The sequence below is a fragment of the Bos taurus genome, chromosome 18, assembly GCF_002263795.3.
Source record: "Bos taurus isolate L1 Dominette 01449 registration number 42190680 breed Hereford chromosome 18, ARS-UCD2.0, whole genome shotgun sequence".
NCBI lineage: Eukaryota > Metazoa > Chordata > Mammalia > Artiodactyla > Bovidae > Bos > Bos taurus.
Window position 1 is genome coordinate 38952229 of NC_037345.1, and position 13635 is coordinate 38965863.

The 13635-nt window shown below is 42.0% G+C and overlaps 1 protein-coding gene and 1 long non-coding RNA gene across 4 annotated transcripts in view; one reads left to right on the plus strand and one right to left on the minus strand.

Annotated features, from left to right (window-relative positions):
- Positions 1-7239: 7239 nt before the first annotated feature.
- On the minus strand, positions 7240-8567 carry LOC132342828 (uncharacterized). The gene is made up of 2 exons (XR_009491360.1): positions 8478-8567; positions 7240-7404 (listed from the first exon to the last, which is right to left on the minus strand). It is a non-coding gene; the product is annotated as an uncharacterized lncRNA (long non-coding RNA).
- The window catches only part of PMFBP1 (polyamine modulated factor 1 binding protein 1), a 48258-nt gene continuing 42020 nt past the window's right edge, over positions 7398-13635 (plus strand). For 2 of the 3 annotated variants that reach the window (XM_059877480.1, XM_059877481.1), the window contains exons 1-2: positions 7398-7930; positions 9364-9435. In XM_059877480.1, coding sequence (XP_059733463.1) covers positions 7907-7930; positions 9364-9435 — 96 coding nt within the window. In that variant the 5' untranslated portion in view covers positions 7398-7906. Of the gene's footprint in view, positions 7931-8493; positions 8581-9363; positions 9436-13635 lie in introns of those variants that run through there. The other variant, XM_024979002.2, reaches the window with a different exon arrangement.

Genomic DNA, 13635 nt, shown 5'->3' on the forward strand with positions numbered 1-13635 from the left:
ATAGTGGGATTAAGGGAAGGAGAGAGAACAGACCAGAGAACATCAGTGATGCCAAATGAGGAATCCAGGTGAGTCAGAGGCATGCCCATGCTGGGCTAAAGGCAGGCAACCCAGTAAAGCAGCATTCAGAATCTTTCTAGGGGAAAAGATATTTGAGAGCATCGTGGAAAATGAAATTTGCGAAGCGGTGAGGAAAAGCAATAGGTAGCCAAAAACTTTAATCTAAAAAAAAAATAAAAAGAAATTGTAAAAAGCAGCGACAAAATGGAGAAGTGCAGTGTACCCCACAACCCAAGCTATCTTCAAATAAAATTCATTTCCATAAAGGGTCCTGACCGTTCCTAACTTTTGTAAAAGTCACACCCACATGCTGTAATGCACAGTAATCTTTTAATTTTCCCCTTCATTTTGGGGACAAAAATTCCCTTTGACGCCTCCTTGTGATGGAACTGAGGGAGCGCCAGCGTTCACCCGGGGCCTGGTGGCCTTCCTGCCTCATTGCCACCCGCACAGTTGATGTGCTCCTAGTTACACAGCACCGGACTGCTGCTGCCTTCCGTCAATCCGTTTAGCCGAAGGCCTCTGATTTGTTCACATTTACTACAACACATACAGAGGGCTGGAGGATTTTTTTTTTTTTTTTTTACTATTGATCTGGTGCTTTAAGAGGGGAAAAAATCTCCTTGGCTGTCTAAACACTATTGATCCCTGCTTGGGAGTCGCAGCAGAAGTGTAGAAAGGGCGTGGATGAATTGAAATTTCATTTCCGACAACTTGTTCCTGTTATTTTTACCCTTTTGGACGGGGAGAAACACGTTGCTGCGGCTTCAGTCAATGTGGTCGATAGCTCCACTGAGAAACTCAACACGGCTTCTGCCAGAGGTTTGGCAATGAGACATGATGTTGGATTTAGAGTGTATGAAGCTAAAGGATGTTGGCGAAAAGCGCGAGGTCTTAACGGCAACTGGAGGCAGAACAACTAGCTTTGGGCTCGCAGTGACCTAACAGGCTTTGGAAAAAAAGGATTATGGGCACTTATGACACTGCCATTTGGGAAAGGCCCTGAGTAGCCACACCAGAAGCTTCACCAGGTTACAGAGTCCTCACTTCTGACTCTTGGGTGGCTGTACGTTACAAGCAGAGAAGAAACACTCTCTAGCTGAAGCTAAATCTCGGGCTTCAAAGAAGAGCATTGGGTTGAGCTCTTCCAGGAGGTTGTCTGTGAACCAGGAAAGAACAATATGAAAACCACAGCTGCAGACCCACAAGGAACCCGTGGATGATGCCGGGCTCCCTAGGGCACGCATCTACAGCCTGAGGCCTCAGGACACACACCCAGCCTGGAGCACACTGAGTAGAGGTGGTTTGGTGCCAACAGCACCAGCTTTGTTCTTTTATGAGATGTTCAAAGAACACAGGAGAGAACCAGGCTCCTTCTTTCTAATGGCAACATCTGGCGTTTATGCAGCCATGCACCTTTGATCGTTAAGGATCCCGAAACCCTTAACAACTTGCTGTAGTGCTAATGTGGCCAGAGCAACGAGCCAAGTTCTTCCCACACCCGTTCACTTCTCTCCATTTTGCAGTGTACAGAACCATTCTCCATTCTAGGAGGAGAGTCAGTTTGGATCCCAACCAAACACCTCTTTCATTTGTCACTTTTTTGCAGAGTTTGTCCAGTACTGCCTCCTGCCTGTTTTCATCTAGAAGTATTTTATCACTGTTCTTATTATCAACAGTACTTTATTTACATTTCTAATTATTTTACAGGCCCATTTCTGCCCTTATCTCCATCCCTCCCATTCCAGAGAAAGACGAAAATTTTCTCCTCCCCTGGGAGCCAAGAATCTGCATTGCCGATGAGGTTGCAAATTCAGACACAATAAACAGAATTAAGAAAAACTGAGCTGGCATTTGACAGAAATTGTAAAATGACACTCAGAAATGTTGCTCTTGTGGAAATTACTGATATTAAAATATAAATCAGTGTCTTGTGTTTCCCGAAGCACCAGGGGCTCTATTAGGTTATGCAGTTTGATTGCTGAGCTGAACCTAAGAGACTTGGCAGTTCAGTGCTGAAGTTATACCAAAGAATTTAACCCCTCTCCTGCTGGAGAGCAGGCACTCAGACAAATGCTTGTGAATCATAGCATCTCCAAGAGGCCTGGGCTTTTCCACTGAATCATTTGAAACCTGCAAGAAGGTGGAGGGGGTTAACATGAGGAGAGAAGGTAAAGGAATTGTGGAAAATCCTTTCTCGAGATAAGAATGTTATTGTATGGTATCAGGAAGAAAGCAGCAAAGGGCAACTCAAGAAGCAGATTCTATGAAATTTTTTATTAGTTATAATGGGGAAATAGTAACTCAGGAGACACCAACATAACCAAATGACCAAGGTCAATATCATTGGTAATAAGATATACTGATGGTGTGTAAGAGGCTAACAACTGGGGACGCTGAGGAAAGGGTATATAGCAACTCTCTGTACTATGTCTGTAACTTTTCTGAAAATCTAGCTTTATTTCAAAGAGGTCTGTGTGTTCCTGTTTTTTTCACCAGAGTTGACCACTGCTACCTTTGTGGAGAGATAAAGCAAATCACAAATAGCCTAATAAAGGCAGATTTTGTTGCCTTTAAAAAGTGAATAGTTAAGGACTTCCCTGGTGGCCCAGTGGCTATTAATCTGCTTTCCAGTGCAAGGGACACGGATTCAATCCCTGGTTGGGGAACTAAGATCCCACATGCCAGGGGGCAAGTGCCAAGCCCGAGCTCTCTAGAATCTGCGCACCTCAACTAAGACCTAATGCAGGCAGATAAGTGAATATTTTTTTAAGTGAACAGATTAAGTGCCACAGGAGCCTGAGGGGTTACCTACCTGGCAAGGCTGCTATGAGAATTGTTGTTCTTTATGTTTGGTACAGTGCCTCACATATAGTAGCTGCCACACAAGTGTTGATAAGTGCATGTGGTTGGAAAGAAGATGACAGAAATGGCTACTGAGTTGGGTCTTGAAAGTGTGTGTTTTTTGGACAGACAGAAAGAAGATGCCTCATATTTAAAAAAGGAAGATACTGAGAAATCAGGTGGGAGAGTTTTCAGTATGTCAGTTTATCCTAAGGGTAAACTGTTCTTCAAAAGAGGATATTTTACTAAATGGCATGGGAATAATGATGGTGGCAGTAGGAGGACTAAATATGTTGCTCCCTTCCCCACCCTGGATCTTTGTACTCCATACATCAAGTGGAAAAAGAGAAAGAGTGAAACAAAGAGACTGTATCAAGAGAAAACCAAGTCAAGGAAGAGAAAGGAACATTTGAGAAAAATGTTCATGGGGTCAAAGAGTTGGTCCACAATGAAACAGAGGTTCCAAAATGTAGAAGCAGCTAGTGGAGGTGCTATAAACGGAGAGTGAGTTGTAAAGAGGTCTCTTGAAGAGGACTGTAATTAAGGGTACTTTATCCTTTTGCATTAGATTAACTGCTTAAAAATAGAAAAAATCCAAAACAACCATGACTAAAGATAGAAGTCACTTAAATGATAGAAATTTCTCCAGTACAGAGGTCTCTTGAAGAGGACTGTAATTAAGGGTACTTTATCCTTTTGCATTAGATTTAACTGCTTAAAAATAGAAAAAATCCAAAACAACCATGACTTAAGATAGAAGTCACTTAAATGATAGAAATTTCTCCAGTGGTTAGGGCTCTGTGATTCCACTGCAATAGGAGCACTTTCAATCTCTGGTTGAGACACTAAGATCCCACATGCCGCGAGATGTGACGATAAATAAATACATAAATAAATTTAAAGTTGCTCTTTCTCTGTCTCCAGGACTGGCATGGTGGTTCCATACCATCAGAGACCTAGGTTCTACGTCTATGAGCATCACATCATATCCCAGATGGTTGCTGGAGCACCAGCCCCTAAATCATCATTCCAAACAACCAGAAAGGAAGAAGGAACAAAGAGCTGTACACTACTCTTTAGGATTTCCAGGAAGTCCCCACAGTATTTCATCTTACATCTTATTGGCCAAAACTTAGACATATAGCCATGCTTGGCTACCAGAGAGGCTGGGATAGGTAGTCTTTTGGATGAGTACATAGACACCCTGATAAAGGTTCTGTTACAATGAAAGATTTATAGTATGGATATTGGAACAGACAACTGACAGCCTCTGTGAGAAGAGCTACCTGTAGGGAGAGATTTTCACCTGTAGCAATGAGTCTGATAAATCCTGGGACCCCTTCTCTTGTTCCTTCAAGACCCTTGTTTCTTCAGCCATTCCAAAGTCTCCTTTAGAAGACCCAACTGGCCCTTCTTCCTCTCCAGAATAGCCTCAGTCATCGGGTTGGACTAGTCAGTAACCTTGGTGTCAGGTTCCTGTCACTAAGTCCTGGCACAGAATCCCCAACCTAAGCAAAACCATCCCCTTCTCCCACCTCTGCTTCTCAGATATGCACTACATGACCAGAGATTATTTTCTTTTTGAACTGGATTTTGATCCAAAGAAGTAGATCGTTCATGCCAGGCCTCCACACATGTCTATGTCTATGAGCTCTTGGCAGAAGCAATTTATTGTACAAGGGGCATCCTGTCAAATCATGGTGTTCACGTATTTGTAAACTGGAAGGAATATTGAACATCATTTCAATAATTAATACCCCTAGGAGTCGTCACCCTTTTATATTGGTGTGTGCGTGCGTGCTAGTCACTTCAGTCATGTCTGACTCTTTATGACCCTATGGACCATAGCCCGCCAGGTTCCTCTGTCCATGGGATTCTCCTGGCAAGAATACTGAAGTGTGTAGCCATTCCCTTCTCCAAGGGATTTCCCCGACCCAGGGATCAAACCCATGTCTCTTATGTCTCCTGCATTGGTAGATGGGTTCTTTACCACTAGTTTTTATTGGTTCAGTTCAGTTCAGTTCAGTCGCTCAGTTGTGTCCGACTCTTCGCGACCCCATGAATCGCAGCATGCCTGGCCTCCCTGTCCATCACCAACTCCCGGAGTTCACTCAGACTCACGTCCATCAAGTCAGTGATGCCATCCAGCCATCTCATCCCCTTATCCTCCTGCCCCCAATCCCTCCCAGCATCAGAGCCTTTTCCAATGAGTCAACTCTTCGCATGAGGTGGCCAAAGTACTGGAGTTTCAGCTTCAGCATCATTCCCTCCAAAGAAATCCCAGGGCTGGTCTCCTTCAGAATGGACTGGTTGGATCTTCTTGCAGTCCAAGGGACTCTCAAGAGTCTTCTCCATCACCACAGTTCAAAAGCATCAATTCTTTGGCACTCAGCCTTCTTCACAGGTGGAAAGACTCATGGCTAAGTGTAGGTAAACATGTTAAGTTTGATTAACCCCAAAGGATAGATTTAACTTTAAACTAAATAGTATCTCTTTCTGTGAAAACCCAGAAATGTGTTTTAAATTAAAAAAATAGATTCTTGATATTCTTCCATCTAGGTCATGAAGGAAAAGTAACAGACAGTGTTGCTTTAAGGCCAGTAGTTCATCCATATGCCCAAGCTGTGAGCAGTTTCATGGGGAGTCAGCACCAGTAATCTGTGTTGATGGCATGTTGTAACCTCACGAAGATACTGATAGATGGTGTAAGAAGTACTAACGTGTGTTTCCCATCCTGCCCCTACTCAACCTGTGTTTCATTGAACTTATTCACTTAGACCTTTTTCCTTCCTCTCCCCACAAGGTAACAAGGACTCTCTGAATTAATAAAGAGGAAAGAGAGGAAAATATGAACATAAGTTAGAGAATTTGACCCAGGTAAGGTCAGTATAATTGTCAAAAATTGAGAAAACAATAGAATCCCAGATAGATTTAGCAGTCCAGAGGCAGAAATGTTGATGCATACCAGGAGTGGGGGACAGGGAAGTGAGTGAATAAGATCTTAAAATCCTATCCCTTTCCTTTCAACTGACCTTTCTAGAGAATGGTGGAAATGATGATGGTATAATGACGGTAGAGCAGGTCCAAGAGAAGAGAGCCTGAGACCAAGCTCACATGTGTGTGTCTTTCTGCATTAGCAGCTTCCTCAGAGGAAGAAAAAGGCCCAGAAAGCTACAGTAAGAAGATGAAGTCTCTGCAGCCTGATGACCAGCACATAGACATCTGGGCACACTCCAGCTGCGAGAGACACCTTTGACCAGGGACCAGAGCAACCAGGACCCCAGAACTGAGGCACAATCTGGAGAGACCTAAATAGGTGGAAGGAATCATGAACTGCTTCATTTTTTATCTGAAAAATGATGGCTATTTCTCAGAAATAACTAAGATTCCATTTTCTGCCATTTGGTATAAATGGAATCTAACAAAGAGATTGAGTAATACAAAAATAGTTACTTTTTCTTTGCACACTTGAGTTCATACTGCTACCCTAGTCACTGATGTGATGACTAGATGTAATATAAGTGTTTCTTGAGAATCTGTAAAGTGCTCTGTGTGGGGGCTGAGGCCAACTTCAGAGGCACAAAACATCACTAGATCCCCTGCCCAAGTTTTTGTCTTTTGTTTTTTGTGGTCCCAACTGTCACCAAGAAAAAGCCTGCTAGAAAAGCAGATGGCAGAACTTTCGAATACACAAAGAATAGTTCCCTGGGGAGACACAACAGAACTGGAGATGCCAGTGGAGGAGACGAGGCACAAGGATGTGAAGGTCTCAACAGTGAGGCCGGAGACAATAGCACAGGTGTAGAATCAAGAGTTTGAGAAGAGAGGGGACCTTCAAGTCCTGTGCCCAGAGATCAGTATCCATGGATCAGGTGGGGAGCCCCTCCCTCTGGGATGAATTCTCTCCTCTACAAAATATTTGTCCAGCCACACTAGACACACACTCCTCAGAAGGCATTGTGAAGGTTCCTGTGATCATTTTATGAAGCAGCTGAGGCTGCCCCAAAGTACTCTTCCTTACCCATCTGGCACACATTACTGTCAAATGCTTCCAAACTTATTGTATAACCCTTCCCTTTTTTTTCGTCATAAACACTTCCAAATTGCCCACTTCTATTGTTAATGACCCACAGGACTCCCATATTTCCCTCATGGAACACAGTTCAGCTCTCTATTTTTCCTCTAATTTATTTTACTTAGTAAATATATTTCCATGCAAATATGAGAGCCTGTGCCTGCCACTTTTCCTTCCAAATGCTCTTGGCCCTTGCAATGGTAGCTGTGGAACTCCATAGTAGATGAAACGATCATGAATTAGACAATCATTTTTCTGTCTCTGGGACAAGATTTCATTTTATTTAAGAATCATCTCCTGACGATCCAGGAAGTCAGCTTCTGTTGTTAGTCGCTCAGTCGTCAGCCTCTAGAGGAATATTATTCTCAAGGATATGTTTACTCCACTACAACCTTTGTGTGATGCTTGGGCTGCGTTCACGATTCCTGTTAAAGAAGAATGTCCATCAAGGTAGAACCAAAACAGTAAACTTTAGAGCTAGGAAAGAAAGCCATCGTTCAGTACAACTCCTCAGTTCAGAGAGGGAGAATGAAGGCTTGGAGAGATGAGTGCTTTTCCATAGGCTGCTCCTTGACTTAGGTGCTGAACTAGGTTTAGCAGCTTCCTGGCATAGAGACCTGTTCAGTGTTCTTTTAGGCCATGCTATTTTTAATCTTCTTGGCTGTATAACAGTGTAGAGTAAATGTTTATGTCCCTTCAAAACTCATGTGTTGAAATCCTAACCATCAAGGTGATAGTATTAGGAGGTGGGAGCCTTTGGGAGGTGATTACATCATGAAGATGGAGCTGTCATGAATGGGATTAGTGCCCTTATAAAAGAGACCCCAGGAGTCTCCCTTGTCCCTTCTGCCATGCGAATTTACAGCAAAAAAAAAGAAACAGCCATCTCTGAAGTGGGTCCTCACCTAATCTCCTAGCACCTTGATCATGAACTTCTCAACCTCCAGAACTGTGAGAAAAAAGTTTTTCTGTTCTTTATAAAATATGCAGTCTGTGATATTTTGTTACAGCAGCCCAGTCAACTAAGATATCTTGCATTGAAGTGATTTGTAACATTCACCAATATTTCCTCTTGAGGGTAAAGGAAGAAAGTGGGCATAGCCATAGGACTTGTTTTGGCCAATGAAATGTGAGCAGAAGTGAAGTGTGTCACTTCCACTTTAAGAACCTGTGTGTGATTCACCTAATTCCCTTTCTGCTGCCATGGCAACAGGCAGCATACTAGATGATAGAGGTTCTACTAGCTGAGGACAATAAAGAGCAGAGCCCCAGCTGACTCATAAAGGACATGTAGCACAAGTGAAAAATAAACCTTCATGGTTTTATATCACTGAGATTTGTGGATTATTTGTTACTGCGGAATCACCTAGCCCCTCCCTACTGGGTAAGCCAGACGGACATCACCATTCCCATGATGCATCTCTCTGCATGAAGCCGTAAGAGGGTAAACAATGCAGCACATCAGAATACAACCCCATAAAACATTCCAAATTCTCACCAACATTCTTTCTTCCTCTTGGCTTATATTAGGGGTGCGGTATGTGGTTCATTACAAAGAATGAGTATTTTGATAGCTTCTCATTCTTGCAACTATTCTGCAGGTAAGTGCCTGATGGAAACTTCCTCTAGTCTTAGAGTTTAAAACATAATGAATTAGATTATTTTAATAATAAGTGCAGTGCATTATGACCTCACATGCATCATCCTATACTTACACACACATATGTGCAAATATCTGTGGTTTTCCTTGAGGCTTTTTATTTGGATAATTCTCAGCACTTTCCAAGTTTCCTAGCTTTACAACCGCCAATATAACAGTAACTTGACACTGCAAAAAAAAATCACATCATCAGATATTTCCAAATTAATAAGTAGAAATTAATGGAAGGGAAGATCCCCATGGAGTAGTAAGAGAGCCTGTCTGACCTTGGGTAAGTCACTTAGCCTCTCTGGGCTTCCATTTCCTCCTCTGTAAAGTGGAGACAGAAATCCCAGGGTTATGACGAGAATGAAGCTGATGTGCGTGCACATCCCAACTGGTTCATAATTAGTACCTAATATTAACTATATTTGAGCCATAGAATATTTAGAAACCTAGAAAGTAAAATCATTTCAGACCTTTTACTTTCCAAGAAGGATGAGTTCAGAAACTATCTAGCCTACCAACTGGTGATTTTTGGGGAAAGATGTAAAACCACGGTCCTGTCTTCCTAGCAAAGGCTTTAACACACTTTCGAAAACACAAACAGATGGAGAGGCAAGTAGGTATTGCCAACAGTTCAGAAATTTTTCCAGACTCCCTGCTGAGAGCGCATATCCAGGTGGGAAAATCTTTAAAGGGCCAAATTTATGCTTTTCCATCTTAAATTCTTGGACTTTTTCAGGTTTATAACAAAGCTCAGAAAATGCTAAAACTTAAAGGAGAATTGAGAGGTACCAAGGAAATGAAAGATGAGGTAAGTCTTCTTACTCCTCTGTATAAAGGAATAGAGTTGATTGAACCTTTGTTACAAGGGACATCTTTTCAAATTTCATGATTCAAAATTCCTATAATAAGCATCCTCAAATCTCAGACAGAGTTGGGCAGCAGAGCATACATAACATATAAGAGCCCAGACTTGAGTTAGGTGGGTCTGGGTCCATATCTAATAGCAGTGTGATATTGGGCATTTTACTTAACCTCTCTGAGCTTCCTTTGCCTTACCTAGAAAATATGAATAATGAGCACTTATTTCCAAGGCTCACTGTGAGGATTAAGTAAGATACCACATGTAAAAAACCAGTGCTTGGGACTTAAGCACTTATTAAATATTATTGCCAACATTTTCTCTTTATCTGGACTGATATGGAAACAGAGTGTTCTGCTGAGTTTAATATTTCAGTCAAACTGTGTTTATGTTTTCCCTGACTTGTTCCAGAAAGGACTTAAGGGGGATGTTTTTGTTACTGTAGGGCTGTCCCACATGACATATGCTTTCTAACAGACCTCCTACCTAGAGGTAAGCAGTTTCCAAAAGAGGTGTTTCAACTCCTTTCCTGCTAGATTACTAGTGGGAGCCCTTCAGGATTCACTGAAAGTTCTGCAGGAAGAAAAAGGGTCTGATATGGCTTTTCTAGAAGGGCATTTCTTCATTCACTTGTTATCTTTGGAACACTTCACTGTGCCAGGCATTGCTCTAAGGCCTAGGGATGAAGCAGTGAACAAAATAGACAAAGATCCCTATTCTTGTGGAGCTTACTCTCTAGGGAAATAATTTCTCCAAGGATATGTTGGAGGAAATTATATGCCAATGAGAATTGGCCTATATTCCATAGGTGGTGGATCTCTGACATAGGCCATGTGTATCCTAAGCCATATACTTATACAGGGTGTCAGTTTTTAAAGAATTTAAGACACAATAAAATATACTCAGTCTTCACTATATGAACATAATTGGATCCAAAATTTTTACTCACAGGCTAAACCTTGGGTAAGTGCCCATTAATTCCCATCTTAAGTAAATAAAAACTGTAATGTTTTTATAGATGGAAAAGTAAACTCAGGAATCAAGTTAGTAATATCAATAGCAATGTTTGGAATTACTATAGATAACTTTAAACTCTTTTACTGTAGAAGTAAACTATAAAAATTCCTGTAGCAATGTTAACTTTTAAGATTTCATGCTTTTAAAAACATAACTCTGACTACAAACTGATATGTTTTGAATGGTAGTGAGGCCTAAGGATGGTTTTCCATTGTTTATTGAAGACCTTTCTTTATCCTCACAAAAATAATTTCCCAGATAATAACTTTATGGTATTGTTGGTGGACTCCAGAATTACTCTGGAAACTGCCATCCAAGCTGTATCGTTCAAGTTCCAAATCCTGGGAAATGCTGCCATCTTGAATCTTTGTAATGCTCCTGGGGCCTGAGTGTGCTACTGAATCACAAGCTTCAGTTTAACATCAGCCCCCCCGGAAAATAAGCGTAAGACTCTCTGTCAATACTTTTTAAAAAATCTTTTGTTTAGTTCTATGTTTTGGTTGTGCCTAGTCTTTGTTGCTGCACAGGCCTTTCTCTAGTTGCAGCAAGCGGAGTTGGGGGCCACTCTCTAGCTGTGGTGCACAAGTTTTTCTCTGTGGTGGCTTCCCTTATTTCAGAGCACGAGCGCTAGGGCACTCAGGCTTCAGTAGTTGCTGCATGTGGGCTCAGTAGTTGAGGTGCATGGGCTTAAGTTGCCCCAAGGCATAGGAATCTTCCCGGACCAGGGGTCAAACTTGTGTCCCCTGCATTGGCAGGCAGATTCTTAACCACTGGACCACCAGGCAAGTCCTGTCAATACTTTTGAAGCCTAGAGCAAAATTTCATATCATCTTTTGAAATATAGTTCAAGAAGGCATGTTCTTTGAAAAAAGACTCACTTAATCAATACAGAAAATTTGCTTCAGTAAGTAACCTATTTTCTAATAACTATCATGAATATAGTAGCAACTGCAGCATCAGCACTCATCACTTTGCCTGGTTGGTAGCTGCTGCTGCTATCACAGGCCTTCAAACAAAGTGATCAGTTTCCAACTCCTTATAAGCAAAACTGGGTACAGGCAAACTTCATTTTATTGAGCTTCACTTGATTGCACTCTGTAGATATTATATTTTTTACAAATTGAAGATTTGTGGCAACCCTATATCAAGCAAGTCTATCAACGCCATTTTTTTTCAATAGCATTTGCTCACTTTGTGTCCCTGTGTCCCATTTTGGCTTTTGGGCAATATTTCAAACTGCTCATTGTTATATTTGTTATGGTGATCTGTGATCAGTGATCTTTGTTACTTTTGCGAAAAGATTGCAATTCGCTAAAGGTTCAGATGATGGTTAGCATTTTTTAGCAATAAATTATTTTTAAATTAAGGTATTGCAGCCATGAAATTAAGACACTTACTCCTTGGAAGGAAAGTTATGACCAACCTAGATAGTATATTGAAAAGCAGAGATATTACTTTGCCAACAATGGTCCATCTAGTCAAGGCTATGGTTTTTCCAGTGGTCAGGTATGGATGTGAGAGTTGGACTGTGAAGAAAGCTGAGCGCCGAAGAATTGATGCTTTTGAACTGTGGTGTTGGAGAAGACTCTTGAGAGTCCCCTGGACTGCAAGGAGATCCAACCAGTCCATCCTAAAGGAGATCAGTCCTGGGTGTTCATTGGAAGGACTGATGCTGAAGCTGAAGCTCCAATACCTTGGCCACTTCATGCGAAGAGTTGACTCATTGGAAAAGACCCTGATGCTGGGAGGGATTGGGGGCAGGAGGAGAAGGGGACGACAGAGGATGAGATGGCTGGATGGCATCACCAACTCAAAGGACGTGAGTCTGAGTGAACTCTGGGAGTTGGTGATGGACAGGGAGGCCTAGCATGCTGTGATGCATGGGGTCTAAAAGAGTCGGACATGACTGAGCGACTGAACTGAACTGAACTGATATACTTTTTTAAATACAATGTTTTTGCAAACTTAATAGACTACAGAATATTGTAAACATAACTTCTATATGCACTGAGAAACCAAAAAATTTGTGTGACTTGATTTACTGTGATATTTACTTTATCTCGGTGGTCTGGAACCATGCCCAGATTATCTTCAAGGTTTGCCTGTATCTAAGTATGTGGTTTATGTACGTGAAACCCATTTAGCAGTGGAGGCTTGTAATTTCGGATTGTTCATGACTTCATATTTAGAGCAGGATCAGATGGCGCCTGAGGGTCAGCATTAGACTCTCAGTTCATCTCGTGTCCCAGTACTGGTTACAGAGCTCTGATTGATGAAATGTCAGATTAAATCAGTTTCTACTGCATATTGATACTCAAAAGGCATCTGCCTGGAATTTAGCGTTCATAAAGTAGATAGGATTAGAAATAGTGTACAGTGACCTCTGTGCATGATATTAGCAAGAAATTAAGTTTACTGAAACCTCAGAAACACTGGCCTTTATAGAGTTCTGAGGTGAGCACAGCCCCTTCTTACAACCACTTACAGTAAAAAATAATACATGGTTCATGGAAATCACCTTAGTGCTCTCCCAGCATTTTCACTCTTATTCTGGTGAATCAAAACCCTTGTGTAATTTGGCCATTAGGAGTGAATGGTTAGGTTCTGATTTCCAAAGCAAATTTCATGTGACGTTCAGCAAAATGCCTTTGTTATTCAACTGGTTTAGGGCATCCTCAAAGAAGGGATTATTTATTCCAAACTTCTTGTTTTATGAACAAAGAAATTGCCTCAGAGACTCTGAGTCAGTGCTGCTGCTGCTGCTGCTGCTGCTAAGTCGCTTCAGTCGTGTCCGACTCTGTGCGACCCCATAGACGGCAGCCCGCCAGGCTCCACCATCCCTGGGATTCTCCAGGCAAGAACACTAGAGTGGGTTACCATTTCCTTCTCCAATGCATGAAAGTGAAAAGTGAAAGTGAAGTCACTCAGTCATGTCCGACTCTTAGCGACCCCATGGACTGCAGCCCACCAGGCTCCTCCGTCCATGGGATTTTCCAGGCAAGAGTACTGGAGTGGGGTGCCACTGAGTCAGTGCTAATGTCCAAATCAGATGAGATCGTGTACATTCTGAAGCCCTGGTGGTGCAACAGAATTGGGCTAGCCGGCCTTCTTCTCAGAGGACATCTAAAACTA